Source organism: Amborella trichopoda, chromosome 13 (genome assembly GCF_054954075.1).
Source record: "Amborella trichopoda isolate Santa Cruz 75 chromosome 13, AtrichopodaSantaCruz75HAP2 v2.0, whole genome shotgun sequence".
Lineage (NCBI taxonomy): Eukaryota > Viridiplantae > Streptophyta > Magnoliopsida > Amborellales > Amborellaceae > Amborella > Amborella trichopoda.
The window spans coordinates 47052415-47069413 of NC_142348.1; the positions used below are offsets into that span (position 1 = coordinate 47052415).

At 33.7% G+C, this 16999-nt stretch overlaps 1 protein-coding gene and 1 non-coding gene across 4 annotated transcripts; both read right to left on the reverse strand.

Annotated features, from left to right (window-relative positions):
* Positions 1-5406: 5406 nt before the first annotated feature.
* Positions 5407-8142, reverse strand: LOC18438300 (uncharacterized). Of its 3 annotated transcripts, none has more exons than XM_088856678.1 (2): positions 7821-8142; positions 5407-6519 (listed from the first exon to the last, which is right to left on the reverse strand). In XM_088856678.1, the coding sequence occupies exon 2, from the start codon at positions 6515-6517 to the stop codon at positions 5618-5620; it is 900 nt and encodes a 299-aa protein (XP_088712804.1). In that variant the 5' UTR covers positions 6518-6519; positions 7821-8142; the 3' UTR covers positions 5407-5617. The 3 variants fall into 3 exon arrangements, with proteins under 3 accessions (XP_088712804.1, XP_088712805.1, XP_088712803.1); XM_088856679.1 differs by lacking the exon at positions 7821-8142 and adding an exon at positions 7073-7465; XM_088856677.1 differs by lacking the exon at positions 7821-8142 and adding an exon at positions 7026-7465.
* Positions 8143-16525: 8383 nt separating this feature from the next.
* On the reverse strand, positions 16526-16626 carry LOC148779282 (U6 spliceosomal RNA). The gene has a single exon (XR_016048695.1). It is a non-coding gene; the product is annotated as a U6 spliceosomal RNA (small nuclear RNA).
* Positions 16627-16999: the final 373 nt, after the last annotated feature.

Below are 16999 nucleotides of genomic sequence, written 5' to 3' on the forward strand. Positions count from 1 at the left end.
TTTTTTTTTTTTATATTCATACATCTCGATGTCTAAATGACCAATTAGAGGGTTTTTCAACATTTAAACAATATTTTATGATGGATTTTTTAGGTGCACCTTCAATTCTACATTTCAAGATTGCAACCTTATATAAACATTTTCCAATAAGTAAATATTCACCTCATAACTCATCGAAATTGCAATTCAAGTGGAAACCTTGAAATTTATTATCTTATCCAACATGATAGTTTCGAAAAAAATTTAAGATTTCAAATTCTAAAAAGGGGAATGATATAATGTCAACATGTCAGTATAATACAATGAAACGGCATTTCTAGAAAATCATGTTTGTGGCATTTATTTGACTCCCAATTTTGCATACACACTCTCTTCATCTTAATAATCAATTTTCAAAAAAATAAAATTCAATTTGTATCCTAGATATAGTTAAAATGAGTCACTTCCAACAACAAATCTGGATCATCCATTTGACGAATTTCAAGATCTAAATCTTTACAAACTCAAAATTATCTTTTTCTTTTTTTAGCATTGTTCATCTAATGATAATAAATCCATCTAAAGAAATTGGAAATGAAAAAAATCCTTCTCAGACCTAGATCTTAGCATCTTACCGATATGAATGGTCTATGTTAACTGGGCTAAATAAATATTTTCTAGGTTGTGTTTGCAAGTTTTACTTTTTGTGATTATTCATTGAAATGAAAATAGTGTAAATTAAAAAAAAATTGATCGTAACATAGTTTCTTAAGATCATTTCATTATATTACTATACAATCGTTGCATGAAATCACTCTATTTCTAAAATAATGTATATTACGACACATTTAAACCGTCTATTTTCACCCAAAAAATCAATATTTTTACCATGTTTTTAGTTTTAGATTTTATTGTCGATGTTGAAAATTGATTTTAGAGCCTTTATGAAGATTTTCTACACCAAAAGTACTTTTTGGATGACGATTTGAGTGAAGCTTTATTTTGTTTTCATAAAGCCCAGGCCCAATAGAAACTTAATCTGCGGATAAAACTTTTGAGTTTCGTTTTTAACTTAGTGGATTCTTTTATGTTCTAAATATAAAAAAGAAGTTTACTTCCAGGGTCGAACTATTCAGTGTTCTTTTAAAAAAGAAGGAACATTCGAATTTCTAGTTTTTGAGAAATATTTTTGAACCATTGTGAATTCATAATATTTGATCGAAGGGTTGAACTAGAGGTAATTTTGTTAATGAAAAATTATAGGAAAATAAGCATACTTGTAAAATTAATCTATTTTAGGATCATCTCTTTAATATTGAAAAATGGGATCCATATAAAAATTTTCTTATGAAAAATTATGTACATATTAGTTTGTTTTACTGGAGTTACGAAATGGTTCATATTTTTCACAATTTATTTGAAGGCCCCTACTTTTCGTGGTCTTTTTTCTAGTTTTTCTCTAGTCCAATGACACTGATATCGAACTGGTTGCTTTTTTTTATTTTTGAAGGTATTTAATGCTCTAGATATCGGATTCCCCAATTTCAATGACAATTTGAAATATTTTTATTTTTTTTTGAGTAATTCATTGGGGAAGACAGACCCCTATCCGTTTTTAATTAGTTAGTGGTTTTTGAAGGAATAAGTGGAAGTTATTTGATATTGGACAACTTAATAAGTTTTTTTTTGGTTTTTCAAACGGTTTAATATGTCACATATCGGACCAATTCTCACTCGTTAAATCAGCTGAGTGTGAAGATGTCCTGCATTAGAATCATTGGATCACTTGTAGATTCAAACTTTTTAACACGATGTGATATCTTCAATATTCGACCCATTCTCGCTCGTTAAATCTGCTATGTGGATAGGGTTGGCAATGGGCCAAGTAGACCGGCCTAGCACGATCGGCCCAACCCTAAAAAGGTAGGGACTAGGCCATAAACTGTGGTCTAAGGGCTGGGCTAGAGATAGGGTAGGCCTAGCTCAGCCCTCATTTTCTTATTGATTTTTCTTTTATTTTCTTTTATTTAATTTTTGCTCAGGCTAGGCTTGGGCCAGCCCTATGAGGACAAAGGCCCAGCTAGGAACAAGGCTAGCCCTGCCCAAGCCCAGCCAATTGCCACCCTTATCTGTAGAGCAGTCCAATACTGGGAATATTAATCAGCTTATAATGTTTTTCGTTTTTTTTGTTTTTTGTTTTTTTTTAACATCGATTTTGATATTGCCAATATCGGACTACTTTCAGTAACATGGAGCATAAAAGATAGACTTGCCCTTTCCCTCCATCTCATTTAAAAGATAGACTTGCCTTTTCTCTCTCTTCTCCTTGTTTCTCTCTCACCCACTAGCACTGGCACTAGTAGACAGGTGGTGGCCTCAGACCAACACCGCCCACCTTTGAGAGAGTATTGGAGAGATGATGTGTGGTCACAAGCTATCCTGTCATAATAGGGAAGTGTTGGCCTTTATTTTTTTTTGGTTAATCCAATGAGGAAGACAGGCCCCTATTCGATTTTTCAAGTTGTAGCTTTTTTAAAGTGTTAGTGGAGTGGTATTAGTAGTGAAAATGAGAATAGAAACCACAACACGGTGACTAAGGTGTGGTGTGCTACCACCACGACGTTTGCCCCTTCCCGAGAACTATTGGCCCTATTACACATACATATACTGTTGGCTGGGAGGTTGTCCCGACCATGAGAAATTGCTCACAATTAGTTTCACATGGTTGAGGAGAGATTCGTGCATCTACTGAAGAGCCATTCTATAAAGAACCTACACCTCCACACCTGGATGCCTGATTACTGCACCTGGTTGCCTTTTGACTTCAAAGACAATGAAGTGCCGATGAGATAATTAATGTTGTTGGAGAATTTTGATTGGGCAAGGCAGTATGCTTGGGACTTGCTGCCCAAAAAAAGAGCAGCTTAAAGTCCCAAATCTTCTCATGAATTATCTACTTGTATATTTTGTCATACTTTTCTTTCTTTCTTTTCTCTTTTTTTTATTTTTTATTTTTTTATTTTTTTGATAAGAGTACTTACTTTTCTCTTGTATAGTGCACAAGCACCCTCCTATGGTGCGGATTATAAAAGAAGAGAATTGATGAACAAGATTTTATATAATATTTGAGTTGTAATTTTTGTTGGCATGAAAATTTTAAGGTGTGAGCACTTCACCTAGGCACGCCTAAAATAATTATAAAAAATATTTCAACCAAAATTCCCTAAATATTTTAAGGGTATATTCGTTAATTATTTTTTCAAATCATTTGCTTTATATTTCTTCTGTGCTATTTAAGTATAATCCACTATAAAGAAAAATAAGATTAAAAATTTAAATTTTATCATAGCCATCGAATTTCTTTATTTTTAATTTGAGTGGTTGGGAGGGTGCTTGTGCACGATTAAGCATTCTCATGAAGTGGACCAAATACTTTTCCATTAAAAATCGTCTGATGGAGATTCAAGGATCTTAATGGGAACTTGATACTAATGCCAAATAGGGTCCTAAAACACGGATCGGTTGTGCGGATCAGCCTCCATTGTGCTAATATGGATCAACCAAATGGGGTGATCTGAATCACCATCAAACCAAAAATTAAAAAAAATAACAAAACGGAAAACAAAAAAGAATTGCATAAATCATCTTCCCCATGTATGGTCTGTTCATTGATGAAGCAACCCGGATTAGTCCAATCAAGCTATCTAGATCAATCAAATTGGCGATTTGTTCGAAAATGTAAAAAAATAAAATAAAACAAAATAAAAACATGAAGGAAAACAAATGCATGGTTTTATAGAGAATATGGTGGATTTCTAATTTGAAGAGGGATTCAGCCTAGTGAGGGAACAAAATTTAATCTCGACCACCAATTCTTAAACCCTTGTATCAAACATTGTTTCAAGGAATCTAATAGGAAGCACACAAACCTTAGTTGTCATGATTTTGTCTTAGGATTGTCTAAAAAAACACCATTTATTTGTTGTCATGATTTTGTCTTAGGATAGTTTAAAAAAACACCATTTATTTTTTAGACATGGAGGTCACAATCATTGTCACTCATTAAACTTTAAATTAAATGGCTTGAGATGGTTCACAAAGTCCGAGAATTTTTTTTTTTTTTTTGCAACTGTGCTTATTTAATAATACTCTTACAGCTACCCATTTTGAAATTCGCATTCTCACTCATTAGATATCAAATTAGATGGCTTGAGATGAGTCACGAACTCTGAGAAATTTTTTTTTAGAACTGTGTCTGTTCAATGACAATCTTATAACTACCCATTTTGAAATTTAAGATACACGAGTGATTGTGATTTCTATGTACAAAAAGATAATATTTGAAGAGAATCCTTTTTATCTAGCCTTTGGAGCCATTTCTATTTCCAAGAGGAAATCGGCCTAGTGAGACCGAAACTAATCTCAAGCAATTGCTCTTTAGACCCTACCATCAATCATTGATTCAGGGAACCTAATATACACTTTAGAGCCTTGAAGAATTAGCAAGAGCCTACAAGAAAACTATACTTGTAATCAATTTTACATGGTTAAAATTTATAATAAGTGTGAATCTAAATTCTCCAAGCAAATTTGCCCTTGGGGTACAAACAAGCAGAGGATTGAGAAAAACTATCCCACCAATACAGTATTACGAGATCTAAAGCAAGTGCAAGAAAAACTGGCACACAAGAGAGGAAACTAGTTCATACTTATTATAAAGAGAGCAAGTTGCTTTTCATCTCCACCCAATGCAAACGTTTATTGATCTCCACCCAATGCGAATGTTCATTGTGCACCAGTTAGATGAAGAGTCGTGACTTGGTTCTTCAATTGCAACCGACATGCAATTGGTTCAAATAACTGAACCATCAAGCATAATACACACGAAACACATCTACTGGTGGTGGCAAGGGTGCATCGGCAATGCATCACATCTTCACTAGTGGACTAGTTACTGAAATGCACCAAGTATAACGTGTGTAAAATGCTTCATCAATTGTTCTTGGCATATGCACGTCCGTCATATAGCCCGTTGGGTTGTAGAACACAAGTGAAGAGGATATCTTTATTTTTAAAAATGAATTCCCCAACTTCATTGGTCAATGTGTGATGAATAACCTACTACTTATCTCTTTACTAATAAGAAAAAACACATTTTTCAAGACATTATAATAAAAAATATTATTTTGAAATAACACTAAGTATTTTTCACTGTAAAATACAGCAATTTTCCCCGTCATTTAAAATGCACGTTAGCTTCCTTCATACAACAAACAACAATCAATAGTTTCAGCAAAAATGAGAAGAGAGAGATGGGAAGAGAGAGAAAGAGGGCTCGAGTAGATTCATTATGTGATGTTTTAATAAAAAATAATAAGCTTTACTTTTTAATTTTTAAAAAATAAAAAATAAATATAACACCTAAAAAAATAAAAAATGAATATCCATTTCTTTGAAAGGCATGAATGAATTTAAACCAAAGCTGTTACAAACACAGATCTGCCTTCCCTAATATCTTAACCCTAAATCAGTAACTAATATCAAACACATTATCTCACAAATCTCTAAAAACCGATTCAGAGTACCTTTTACCATGAAAACCTTATGCTATGACAAGAGCAAGCCATGATTTGCAGAGTTAAGAAGAATGAGGCTCACCACCATCACCATGCAAGTAAGACCTGCATCCGTCGCGTCCAGCCTTGAAGGCCTCGACAAAAGCTTTCTCCCTACTTCGGAGCTCGGCCTCATACCCTGTCACAACTTGTTGTCGCTGCTGTTGTGGCGGCGGCAGTGGCATCATCATGGGCTGCTTCGTGCAATGGAGTTGTCCTTCCGTCTTCACAGGCCTGGCAGCTGAGAATTGCATGTGTTGTTGTGCAGCACCAGCAGCAGAAGCAGAAGCAGACAGCTGCTGGAGTTGTTGTGATGCAGATGGAGATGCAGCATGCATCATCTCTTGGTAGTGGTGGTGGTGGCACGAGCTAATCTTCCGCTGCAAAGGCAACGTCCGGTGTTCAGACGGTTGCTGCTCGCGCGGTTGTACAGCATTTGCGGACAACTGCTGATACTGCTGCACAGCAGAAAGTTGCTGCGGCGGGGCAAAGGCAGTAGGCAATTGCTGTTGTTTGGAGGAAGGAGGCAATGCAGGCATCTCCAAGTAGTGGTGGAGTTGGGGGTGGGGATAAGGGGGGCTATAAGTGGCGAGTTCGTTCATCGCATTCTTAATGAGGTCATAGAGTTCATTGAGTTCGCCGTAGAGCTCGTTGATGTGGGCCGTGCAGCCATGGACAGGGTCCTGAATGCGCTTCCTGGCCTCAAAGAAGAGGCCCGTGACAGCAGCTTCCCGGTTGGGAGGAGAGATATTGTTGAGGAGCTTGCTGACATTAGAAGCACCGAATACCTTGTGTACATCGGCAAAACGTTCGGGGTGATCAGGGGGAAAGTAAGGGGCGAAGGCGCACTCAGTCGTGCACTTGCGGCGGAGGAACTTGCAAGCAGCGCAAGGAGAGTTGTTTGAGTTGTTTGAGGGCATCATACCTGCAGGAAGGAAGGATTGGTAACTGGTAAGAGAAATTGAGAGAGAAGAAGAAGGAATACAATAAAATCTCCTGTTTCTAAACAACTGCCCCAATTGATTTGCTCGGCAACTCCGAGTTTTATTAAGAAGGACTCCGTTTAGAATCAAGTTAGCATCAGGTTTTGGTGAGTTTAAACACTTCGAGAGGTGATTCGGGAACACAAAAAGGAAAAAACTAGGGCTTTCTACCAACAGTTAGGGTTTTCTACCACGAAAAAGAACTAGGGTTTTCCAGTATGCAGTCCAAATACATGAAAACAAAATTAAGGTTTTCTGCCCTTACCATGCAATGAATATGCAGTCCAAATACATGAAAAAAAATTAGGGTTTTCTTCCCTTACCATGCAATGAGTTTGCAGTCCAAATACATGAAAAAAAATTAGGGTTTTCCAAAGTCCAAATACATGAAAAAAAAATAGTTAGCAGTCCAAATACATGAAAAAAAATTAGGGTTTTCTGTCCTTACCATGCAATGAGTAAAAAATGTAAGAAATTAGGGTTTTCTGCCCTTACCATGCAATGAATATGGAGTCCAAATAAATTAAAAAAAAAAAAAAAAAATTAGGGTCCCTTGCTACCTAAGTATGATACACGAAAAAAATCAGGGAGTAAAAACTAGGGTGGGTTTTTTTGCAGCTTCCTAAACTAGGGTTTTCTGCAAATTCAACAAAAATAGCTAGAGAATCTTGTTTAGTTAAAGCAACAAATCACGAAAAGATCTGTTGTTTTCTAAAAGGTTAATGATTTTGACTCTATATTAGGTTCCTTACTATTTTAGGTCAAAATTATCTCGTACTCTAAATATATTTCCAAAATCTCTCTTGCTTATTTCTAGATGAAGTTTTTAAAAATACTAATGAAATATTTAACTCTCCATGTTACTAAGATCTCAGTAAGTAGAAAAAAAAACAGTATTTATTTATCTGTTGCAATTACTTAACTATATTGTGAGTATAATGTTGGATTTTTATTCCAAAATAAAAGTGAAATTTCTTATTTTGTTTTTGAAATTGTAGAAGAAAATTGATACTTTGGTGTTCATGATAGTATTTTCATTTCAAAATAAAAGCAAATTTTTTATTTCATTTTTTAATAAGTAAATTCAATAAACTCTCACAAGAAGAAGGCAAAACATATATGATATAACTTCGCTATTTCAAAATAAATTCAAATTTTATTTCAGTTTTTTTTTTTTATCTTGGGATGTAGATTGGATAAACCCTAACAAAAAGAATTGAGAAACAGAAATCATGTAACTTACCTAGATGCGAAGCAACATGATGTAACTTACCTAGTTTCTCTCTCCACCAACATTGATAATAAATAAGAAGAAAAAAATGATTTTTTTTGGAGATATAAAGAGAAAGAGCTTGGCGTCAACATTGATAAGAAATAAGAAAAAAAAAATGATTTTTTTTCTGAGATATACAAGAGACTCTGTTGATGATACATATGAATCTCTGAGTCTCTCTCCAGATAAATATGAAACCCTCTCCTCTTGTAGTACGAGCCTTTTCTCTACGCAAAACTCTTTCTTGTATTATGGCTCCTTCTCTATAGATAAATATCAAACCCTCTCTCTCTTGTAATATGAGCCTCTTCTCTATGCAAAACTATTGCTTGTATTATGGGTCCTTCTCTATGTACAAAAAACTCTCTCTCTTATAATATGGAATGGCTCCAACCTCTTTTCTTTTTTCTTTTTTTTTTCTTTTTTTTTTCGTTTTTTTTTTCTTTTTTCTTTTCTTTTCATAATGTTGTCAGATTCATTTCGCTTCAGCTGAACTTTAGATTTTAGACCTAAATCAAAGTGAAGCCATTTAGATTCGGGTCACTCACTTTAGCAGAACTTCAGATTTTAGGTCTAAACCGAAGCAAAGCCAAGGCTGGTGATGTTGCCTCTTTGGTCCGGGGCGTTGATTCAGCATAAGCAAGTAAATATTTGCATAAAAGTATTTTTTATTTTTTTATTTTTAAAACTTTTTTTTATTTTTAAAACTTTTTTTTATTTTTACATGTTTTATATAAATATTTAATTTATTTATAATAATGATAATAAGAATAAGAAGCTCTCAATCTCCAATTGATATACATGACTATGACACCGTGGTCTTAGGTGTCACGAATGTTTAATCCACAACTGCAGAGATACCACACTTTGAATCATCACCGTTAATCGAACCCATCATGTTTATGTTTTGGAAAAATTACGTAAATGTCCGTTTTAGTTTTCATTATTACCAAAATACCAATTTCCGTTATTTGAAAAACCCAAAATTTAAAATTTTTAGGGTCTTAAAGAATCGAAAAATGTTTTTTCTCTTGTGCCGTGATCTCTCTACCTCTCTAAAGGTATAGTTATCCGATAAAATCGGCTCTACCTCTCTAAAGGTATAGTTATCCGATAAAATCGGCTCTACCTCTCTAAAGTAAGTCATAGTTATCTGATAAAATCAGAGGAGAACAACGAGTTTGAGCCTCTAAATTTAGAAAAAATCTGAGGGATTATGAGTAAATTTAGTAAGTCATAATTATCGGAGGTCATAGTTAATCCGACGGGAACAACTAGTTTGAGCTCCTAAATTTAGGAAAAATCTCAGGATTATGAGAGGGAGGGGAACAACTAGTTTGAGCATTAGGTATTATGAGAGAGAGGGGAACAACCAATTTGGGCCCCTAAATTTAGGAAAAATCTCAAAGATTATGAGAGAGAGGCAGACAAAAAATATGCTACAAGAGAGAAATAAAATTTCATCTTTTTTAAAAAACTTATTATGAAGTAAAAAAAACAGACATTAATAACGGAAAGTACTCGATATTTTAAGAATAAATAAATATAAGAATAATAATTACAGAATATTGTTTCTTTAATTGAATATTATTTCAGTATTGTTTTGTTTAACTGTTATTGTGTTTATTACTTATTTCTATTTCTTAGATTCTATTGTATCGTTGTTGTAATATACAATTTGAATATTTATTTTATTACTTACACTACATAGAATATTCATATCTAATAGTTATATAGAATGATTCTAATCCATATTCCATATTGTAGAATATACTACGATAGAATAAGAATATTAAGATAAGAATATAGCTATACTATAACTATATAGTATATAGAATAACGTGTACCCGAGGGATCATACTGCCCCGATTCTGATTGATGATTCAATTGGAAAAGAAACATAGATTTCTATTTATGTTAGGATGATAAAATTCGGCGTCTTGCCAATAATTGAAATATCTACAAAATCCTCGGTATTGGAAGAAGTGTGGGATTAAGAAAATAAGTATGTATTCATCACATATATCAGAGCAGAACGGTTCGGAGTACAGAATGTTTTTAGGACTAGGACAAAGATTTCAAATTGAAACCTTAGATATAGATGGATCTCCCATAAATTCTTCTTTTGTCAATCAAGATCTCTTTCTTTTTATCTTCTCTTTTGTTTTTGTTCCTTGATGACCAAACGATTGGATCTCTAATAAAATAACCATCCAATTTATCTCTCGTTTCGCCACCCGGAGCTGCTAACTATGACGAATGTGCTAACTATGTATATGACGCCGAAAATGGACCGGTTTGATATCACCCCTCAATTAGAATTAGCAAAAGCAATGTCTCCTTGCATAATATGGATTCCAAACATTCATGATCTGTATGTGAATGAGTCGAATTACTTATCCCTCGGTCTATTAGTGAACCATCTCTCCTTCCACTAGAAATATTCTTGTTATTGCTTCGACTCATATTCCCCAAAAAGTGGATCGGGCTTGTCATGGAACGCTAACACTAGAAAACAACGATGACTCTCTTTTAGGGGGAGGCACCAACAATTCGAACTCATCTCTTTCATAGTTTCCCAAAAATAGACATGGGATGTCTTTTGGAAAGAGATAAATTCTTAAAGGCAAATTTTTTCTTTTTTTAATCCAAACTTATGATCGAAATGGAAAAGTTTGGTATTGCTTAAATGTAATAAAATCATATTTGAATATGATCTCATCCAACAGTAGAGCATATATATATATATATATATATATATATATATATATATATATATATATATATATATATATATATATATATAGGAAAATACTACGCAACGACCCTCATCATTGTCCAAAGTTCATCACGCGGTCACGATTGTCTGGTGGTATTTTATTTTTTATTGTCTTCTCTAAATCTGAATGATCTGAAATTTGGAGAGTATATTCATCAAAAATAAGAGAATATTCAAAAATTATAAAAAAAATATTTTACATTAAAAAAATTGACCAAAATACCTCTGAAAAGTTTTAAGGGTATTTTGATCAATTTATTTGTGGATGCTTTTTTTTTATATTTTCATTAGATGCACCTTAGTAAGATGTACATACTCCCCAAATTTCAGATCATTCCGATTTGTAAAAAAAAAATGAAAAATAAAACACTACCGGACAATCGTGACCGCGAAATAAAATTTGGAGGGTGACAAAGGTAGACGAACTCACTATTCATTTTTGTTTATAAGCATTAGAAATACTTTTCCATATATATACATATATAGCATAAACTCTATCTATGAAAGCTTCAACAATATGTGTAGGTGCAAATACATAATCCACAACCAATGATACTTTTGACAAATTAATTTTTAAAGAACATTCTTTAAAATATAAGAATAATTTTTATAACATTTCATGGAAACTTAAATATTGTATTTATGACAATAAAAAACAAAAAAAAAAAAAAAAATTGCCATATGGGCCTTGGGGTTCATAAGAATATAAAAAAAAATCTCAGAAATAAAAAACTATAATAAATACAAGTTATATTTTGTTACTCCATATTATTGTCATTAGCGGAATTTTCGAACACTGGTAAATATGAATAAAGGCACAAAATTTTTAAAACATTATCTAGGACTTTGTTAAAAAATTCTTCAATATAAGTTATTCCCAATTTTCATGTTCATGAAAAATTATTAAAAAAACTAATAGAAGTTCTCAAAATTAAGAAAGAAACAAACTTACTAGATAAAGTATATTTCTTATCAATTATTTTGGTGTTAAAGTATTATTACTTTGTATAACAATTATATTTCGAAACATGTATCTCATTTCCTAATTTTCCAAAGAGCACACTCAATTTTTAAATTATTAATAAATTTTTATTTAAAATTTGCAAATTACTCATAATGAATTCCAAATCATAAAAATCAATTAAGTACATATATTTCTTTAACATCAAAGCTAACATCTATTTAAAGTACGAGTAATGATCCTATAAGACCATTCTCCACCCATGTGTGTAGGACCCCAAAGGATCACCATTAAAGTATTACGATTAAGAACTAAAAAATTTGTATAACAAAATTTAAAAAAAAAAAAAAATTAACAACTACATAAATAGTTCAAGAGATTCAGCATATATTTCAAATAAAATAATGAACATTGAAGCAAGATAAGAATGAATAATACATTACCTTTCTCGGAACATTAAGAGAGGGATCCAGATGAATTCATTCCTGTTCTTTATGAACTCCTGTACTTTATTCCGAGAAACTGGTTTGAGATGGGGAAGCAGCTTACATGTAGAGAGAGAAAGAAGCTCGTTCGTTTTTAGAGAGAGATAGAAGCTCGTTTTTAGGGAGATAAAGAGAGAAAGAAGCTAATTTTTAGGGAAAGAGAGAGAAAGAAGCTCATTTTCAGGGAGAGATAGAGAGAGAAAGAAGCTCGTTTTTAGGGAGATAGGGAAGGGCGAAGCAGGTTATGGCTAAGGGGAGAAAGATTTATTGCCATATTTAAAGATCCTAAAAACAATGTTTTTTTTTTCCAAGTTTATATCATATCTTTATAGCAAATTAAATAGAATAACCAACATCTTTTGCCCTAGAATCTAGGGTTTTTTTTTAGAAATGTAGTTATCTTTTCTCAAGAATTTTGATTTTTTTTTTTCTTTAATATGGAAAATATTTTTGTATTATAGAATGTTTATTTCAATAAATAATAGAATCTCCTTTATCCAAAAATTATATCTCTATCTCAAATTTAGAAAACGTAATCTTAAATCTTATCTTAATCATAATCCTTTTGTGAGATATATGTATTTTTTTATATTGGTATGGGAAAATGACATATGCCCCTTTTTTTTTTTTGTATTTCCTGTCCCTTGAAAACCCTCAAGCTCACAGAAAGCCTGAGGATCCCCGTAGTTGTTGCCTTCTTCTTCTTTTTTTTGGTATAATTAAGTGAGGAAGACATGCCCTTCCTTTTTTTAAAAAGAAGAAAATTTATATAGAGTCAATACTCTAAACAATCAAATTAGAGCCCACCTCACAAATTTCACTGCAAAAGGTTAGTTTGATGCCCAAATATCATCAAATTGATCACCCCGACATCAAAATGTATGGACATGAGAAAAAAATGGATTTCAAGTTTTGGAAATAGTGCATCTTGTAATGCATTTTTTTACCGTCAATTTTCAAGTTTTCGTAGATCTACTCGATCTACACTATTTTTGACACTTTAAATTTTATAATTAAATATAAAAATATATTTTAAGGCTATCATAAAGATTTTCAATGTTGAAATCACATTTCTCGATACTATTTGAAGGTGTGCTTTATTTTGATTGTTTAGAGCCTTGGCTCTATATAAACTATACCCCTTTTTTAAATAGATTAGGAGTTGGGTTTTTGAAGGTGCTAGTGGGATTGGATCCCCTAGGTAGGAAAATGAGAACTCAAACCTCCAGCCTTCTTTTTACGGTGCCAAATTGGGGTATATGTATTTTTTCATATTGATATTCGGGATTTTTGGATACTAATATATAGGACATTAGTATTATTATTTTTAACATTTATAAGACATTTGTATTTGAAGACCCTAATACTTTACTACTAGGGTTGACAATCGGGTCGGTCGGCCCTCCAATAAGACAAGTGGGTCCTACCTTGGTTGGGATCCATACTTTAAGCACTTGACTTGGCAGATTGTGTTCAAGTCCATCTAGGAATTTATCGGGTGGGGGACCACCGATACGCATACACCTATATTGCCATAGTTTATTTATATGTTATAAAATATTTATACTATACTTTATATTTTTTATGGAGATACGGATCCAAACCGGCCTTTTTGAACCTTTGCACACTAAGATTATGGTGTTTTCAAACACCAGAATCTCGAAAGGGTGGTGTTCTTGCATACTATTACTTTTGACAAGGCGGTAAAATTTAGTGCCCTGTTCAGTTCAAAAAATAATAATAATAATAATATATATATAGTTTTTAGCCCCTTGCCATTCATTATTGCCCAATGAAGTTAAAAATAGAGTGAGTAGGACTTCTCACAATCTTGAGATTTGGAAACGGTAAGATCCTACTTTTACTTTGGGTACATTTGAGTGCTCAAGATTTGAGAGGCAAACAATTAATTGTCTTAATTGTGTCTTTATTTTTGTTGATATTGGTTTAATTTGTGAGGTCACGTTGTCGTACTCATCCAATGCCCCATAATCATTAGAACAAATCAGCTTATTTTAATTTTTATTTATTTTTGTTAGATCGATGACAATAAGACTATTTATCTTTATTACAAGGATATTACAAGGATGCCTAATTACTCGTAGCCATTAGAAGTCAAATTGGATGGATTACTGTGGGTCACGAGATTCGATAATTTTTTATTTTAAAATTTTGACTCTAATCAATGACATTTTCTGTCACACCCCAAGAATTTACAATACTGATATTCCTGAGATGTGGCAGTCAAAACATATATATATATCTCTTTTTAGGACAAATTTACAATGGCGAATTTTTAAAAAGTAACAAAAGAAAGTTTAAGCACAACTTCAATATCTTCCCAAAGTTGATCCTTACGAGCACTCAAATGAAACCACAGTTATCTTGAAAATATTTATCATAGTTTGATGAGTTTGGCTACTCAGTAAGTGATCATCATAATCCTAAAAATAATCATGATTGAAAGATATCAATATTTTCCAAAATGAGATCTATTAACAAAAATGCATCAACAGTTTCACTTTCAATAAATGCAAAATTAAGTATAATCCAAGTAATTGAAATGCTTATAACACTTTTAACGACAGTGCATAATTCAAAGGATTTCACAAAATACCCTACTGGCTTCCCAAGTAGGTCACCTATATACCCCATCAGCGTCCTGATGGGTCCACTTAATCCCTATCGGCGTCCCAAATAGGTCCATTTAATCCCTGCAGGTCCACTTATACCTCACCGGCGTACCGGATGAGTCCACTTAATCCCTACCGGCGTCCTAGATAGGTCCACTTATACCTCACCGGCGAACCGGATGAGTCCACTTGCATACTTAAATTATTTCTAAATCTCTTTAAACATTCGAAAGCAACAATATCATGTACTCAACATATCACTGAAATCATTAATATGAATTTCACTTAAACCATTAATAACAGTCACTCTCTATAACATTTCAAAAATAACCAATCAAATATTTTGGGCTCAAATTTAGAAAGGTAGCAGTTTGTAAAGGCATTCTAGCATAATTGCCAATTTAATATGTATAGAAAAACTCTTATAGAAATTCAAGAATACTTTCTTTGGCTACAATGCACACTTTGATGCCTCTAGGGCTGATAACACTATGCCAATAGAAACTTACACTGGACAGAGATCACTATCCATCAGAGCAAATCACGGCTTCTATCATCAAGTCTTGCCAGTTTACAGATATCTTTTATCTAAGTGAATATGCCTGATATCCTACACTTTGCTTTACCTTCTCTAAATGTTGTTTCTTTTACATAAATTTGGCTATGATGGAGGCGCAAAGGCCACAAAGGCAACCCTAGAGATGTTGTTTCTTTGAGTGTGTTTGATCTCTAGGGTTGCCTTTGTGGCCTTTGCGCCTCCATCATAGCCAAATTTATGTAAAAGAAACAACATTTAGAGAAGGTAAAGCAAAGAGTAGGATATCAGGCATATTCACTTAGATAAAAGATATCTGTAAACTGGCAAGACTTGATGATAGAAGCCGTGATTTGCTCTGATGGATAGTGATCACTGTCCAGTGTAAGTTTCTATTGGCATAGGATGGATCTCCATGGAGTCCAAAGCCAGTATTCACACCCTGACCACGTGGCATTCTATCATCTTCCAGATTGATGTGCGTGTCTCCATCGTGTCAATGGAAACGGATGTACGACCTTACTTGAACAGGATCTGTTCTGTTCAAACACACTCCTACACCTCTCATCAATATTTTCTGCATTGCCACATTCTTGACCATGGGGTTGCTTGATTTCCTTTTGATATTGCATTCAGCCAAGCCTGAGGCCTTTGAGGAGAGAAAATCCCTTAAAATGGCCACTCTAGGGTCCATAGTTGCCCTAACCCTTGCTTTTCTAGGGTACTTATGGATTAGTGTTCCTCCTGCCTTGCGGTGGGTGGTGTGGGTTGCTTGTGCTATAACTGTCTTGAGTGCAGTGGGAATGCGTTTCTTGTGTAGGAGCCTTACAGAGAGTGTTGAGGTCCAAACTTGTAAGGCATTGGACTAGTTATATCGTGCTCCTGAGGAGTATGGCCGAGAGTAGAAGAAAACACATTCACCATCTGAGCTTGCCTATGGAGTTTCATTGTAGTAAGCCCCTTGGAACATTTACACCGTTGCGGTTAATCTCCACCATCGTCGAAGGGAATGGACGGTGTATGTGCTTTTGACTATCCTATACCATACTCCTTTGGATTATCGTGTCTTTTTTTTGTGAGGTGTAGGAGTGTGTTTGATCTCTAGGGTTGCCTTTGTGGCCTTTGCGCCTCCATCATAGCCAAATTTATGTAAAAGAAACAACATTTAGAGAAGGTAGAGCAAAGTGTAGGATATCAGGCATATTCACTTAGATAAAAGATATCTGTAAACTGGCAAGACTTGATGATGGAAGCCATGATTTGCTCTGATGGATAGTGATCTCTGTCCAGTGTAAGTTTCTATTGGCATAGGTCATCCTTGCGCAGGGGCCATGCTAATCTTCTCTGTATCGTTCCAATTTTATCGGATGTACTCACAAATATTTGAGAGGGAGCTTCCGATAAAAATTCGGGTTGAGAGAGGAGTTCACTGTGTTTCGACCAGAGAAAAAATCTCAAAATATTTTTAAGGTAGGAGTCTTTACCTCTCTGAATTTAAATTCTACTAACATATTATTTTATTCTTTTATTACGTTACAGGTGTGAGCGTTAGTTTACGCTTTAAACACCTCAAGCTTTTATTACTTTACAGGTATGAGCGTTAGTTTACGCTTTAAACACCTAAAGCCCACGTCCTTTAGTGGATCGTGGCAAGAGCAAGGAAACACAAAGCTTTTAAACAAAAAGCTTTCAAAAGTAGCGATGGTCCCTAAACACCATCATGTTCAAACGAATCATCATGTATTAAAAGTTTTTT

What these genes read in the sequence shown, in the direction of transcription:
- LOC18438300 (XM_088856678.1), bottom strand. Translation starts at nt 6,517, where the DNA reads ATGATGCCCTCAAACAACTCAAACAACTCTCCTTGCGCTGCTTGCAAG.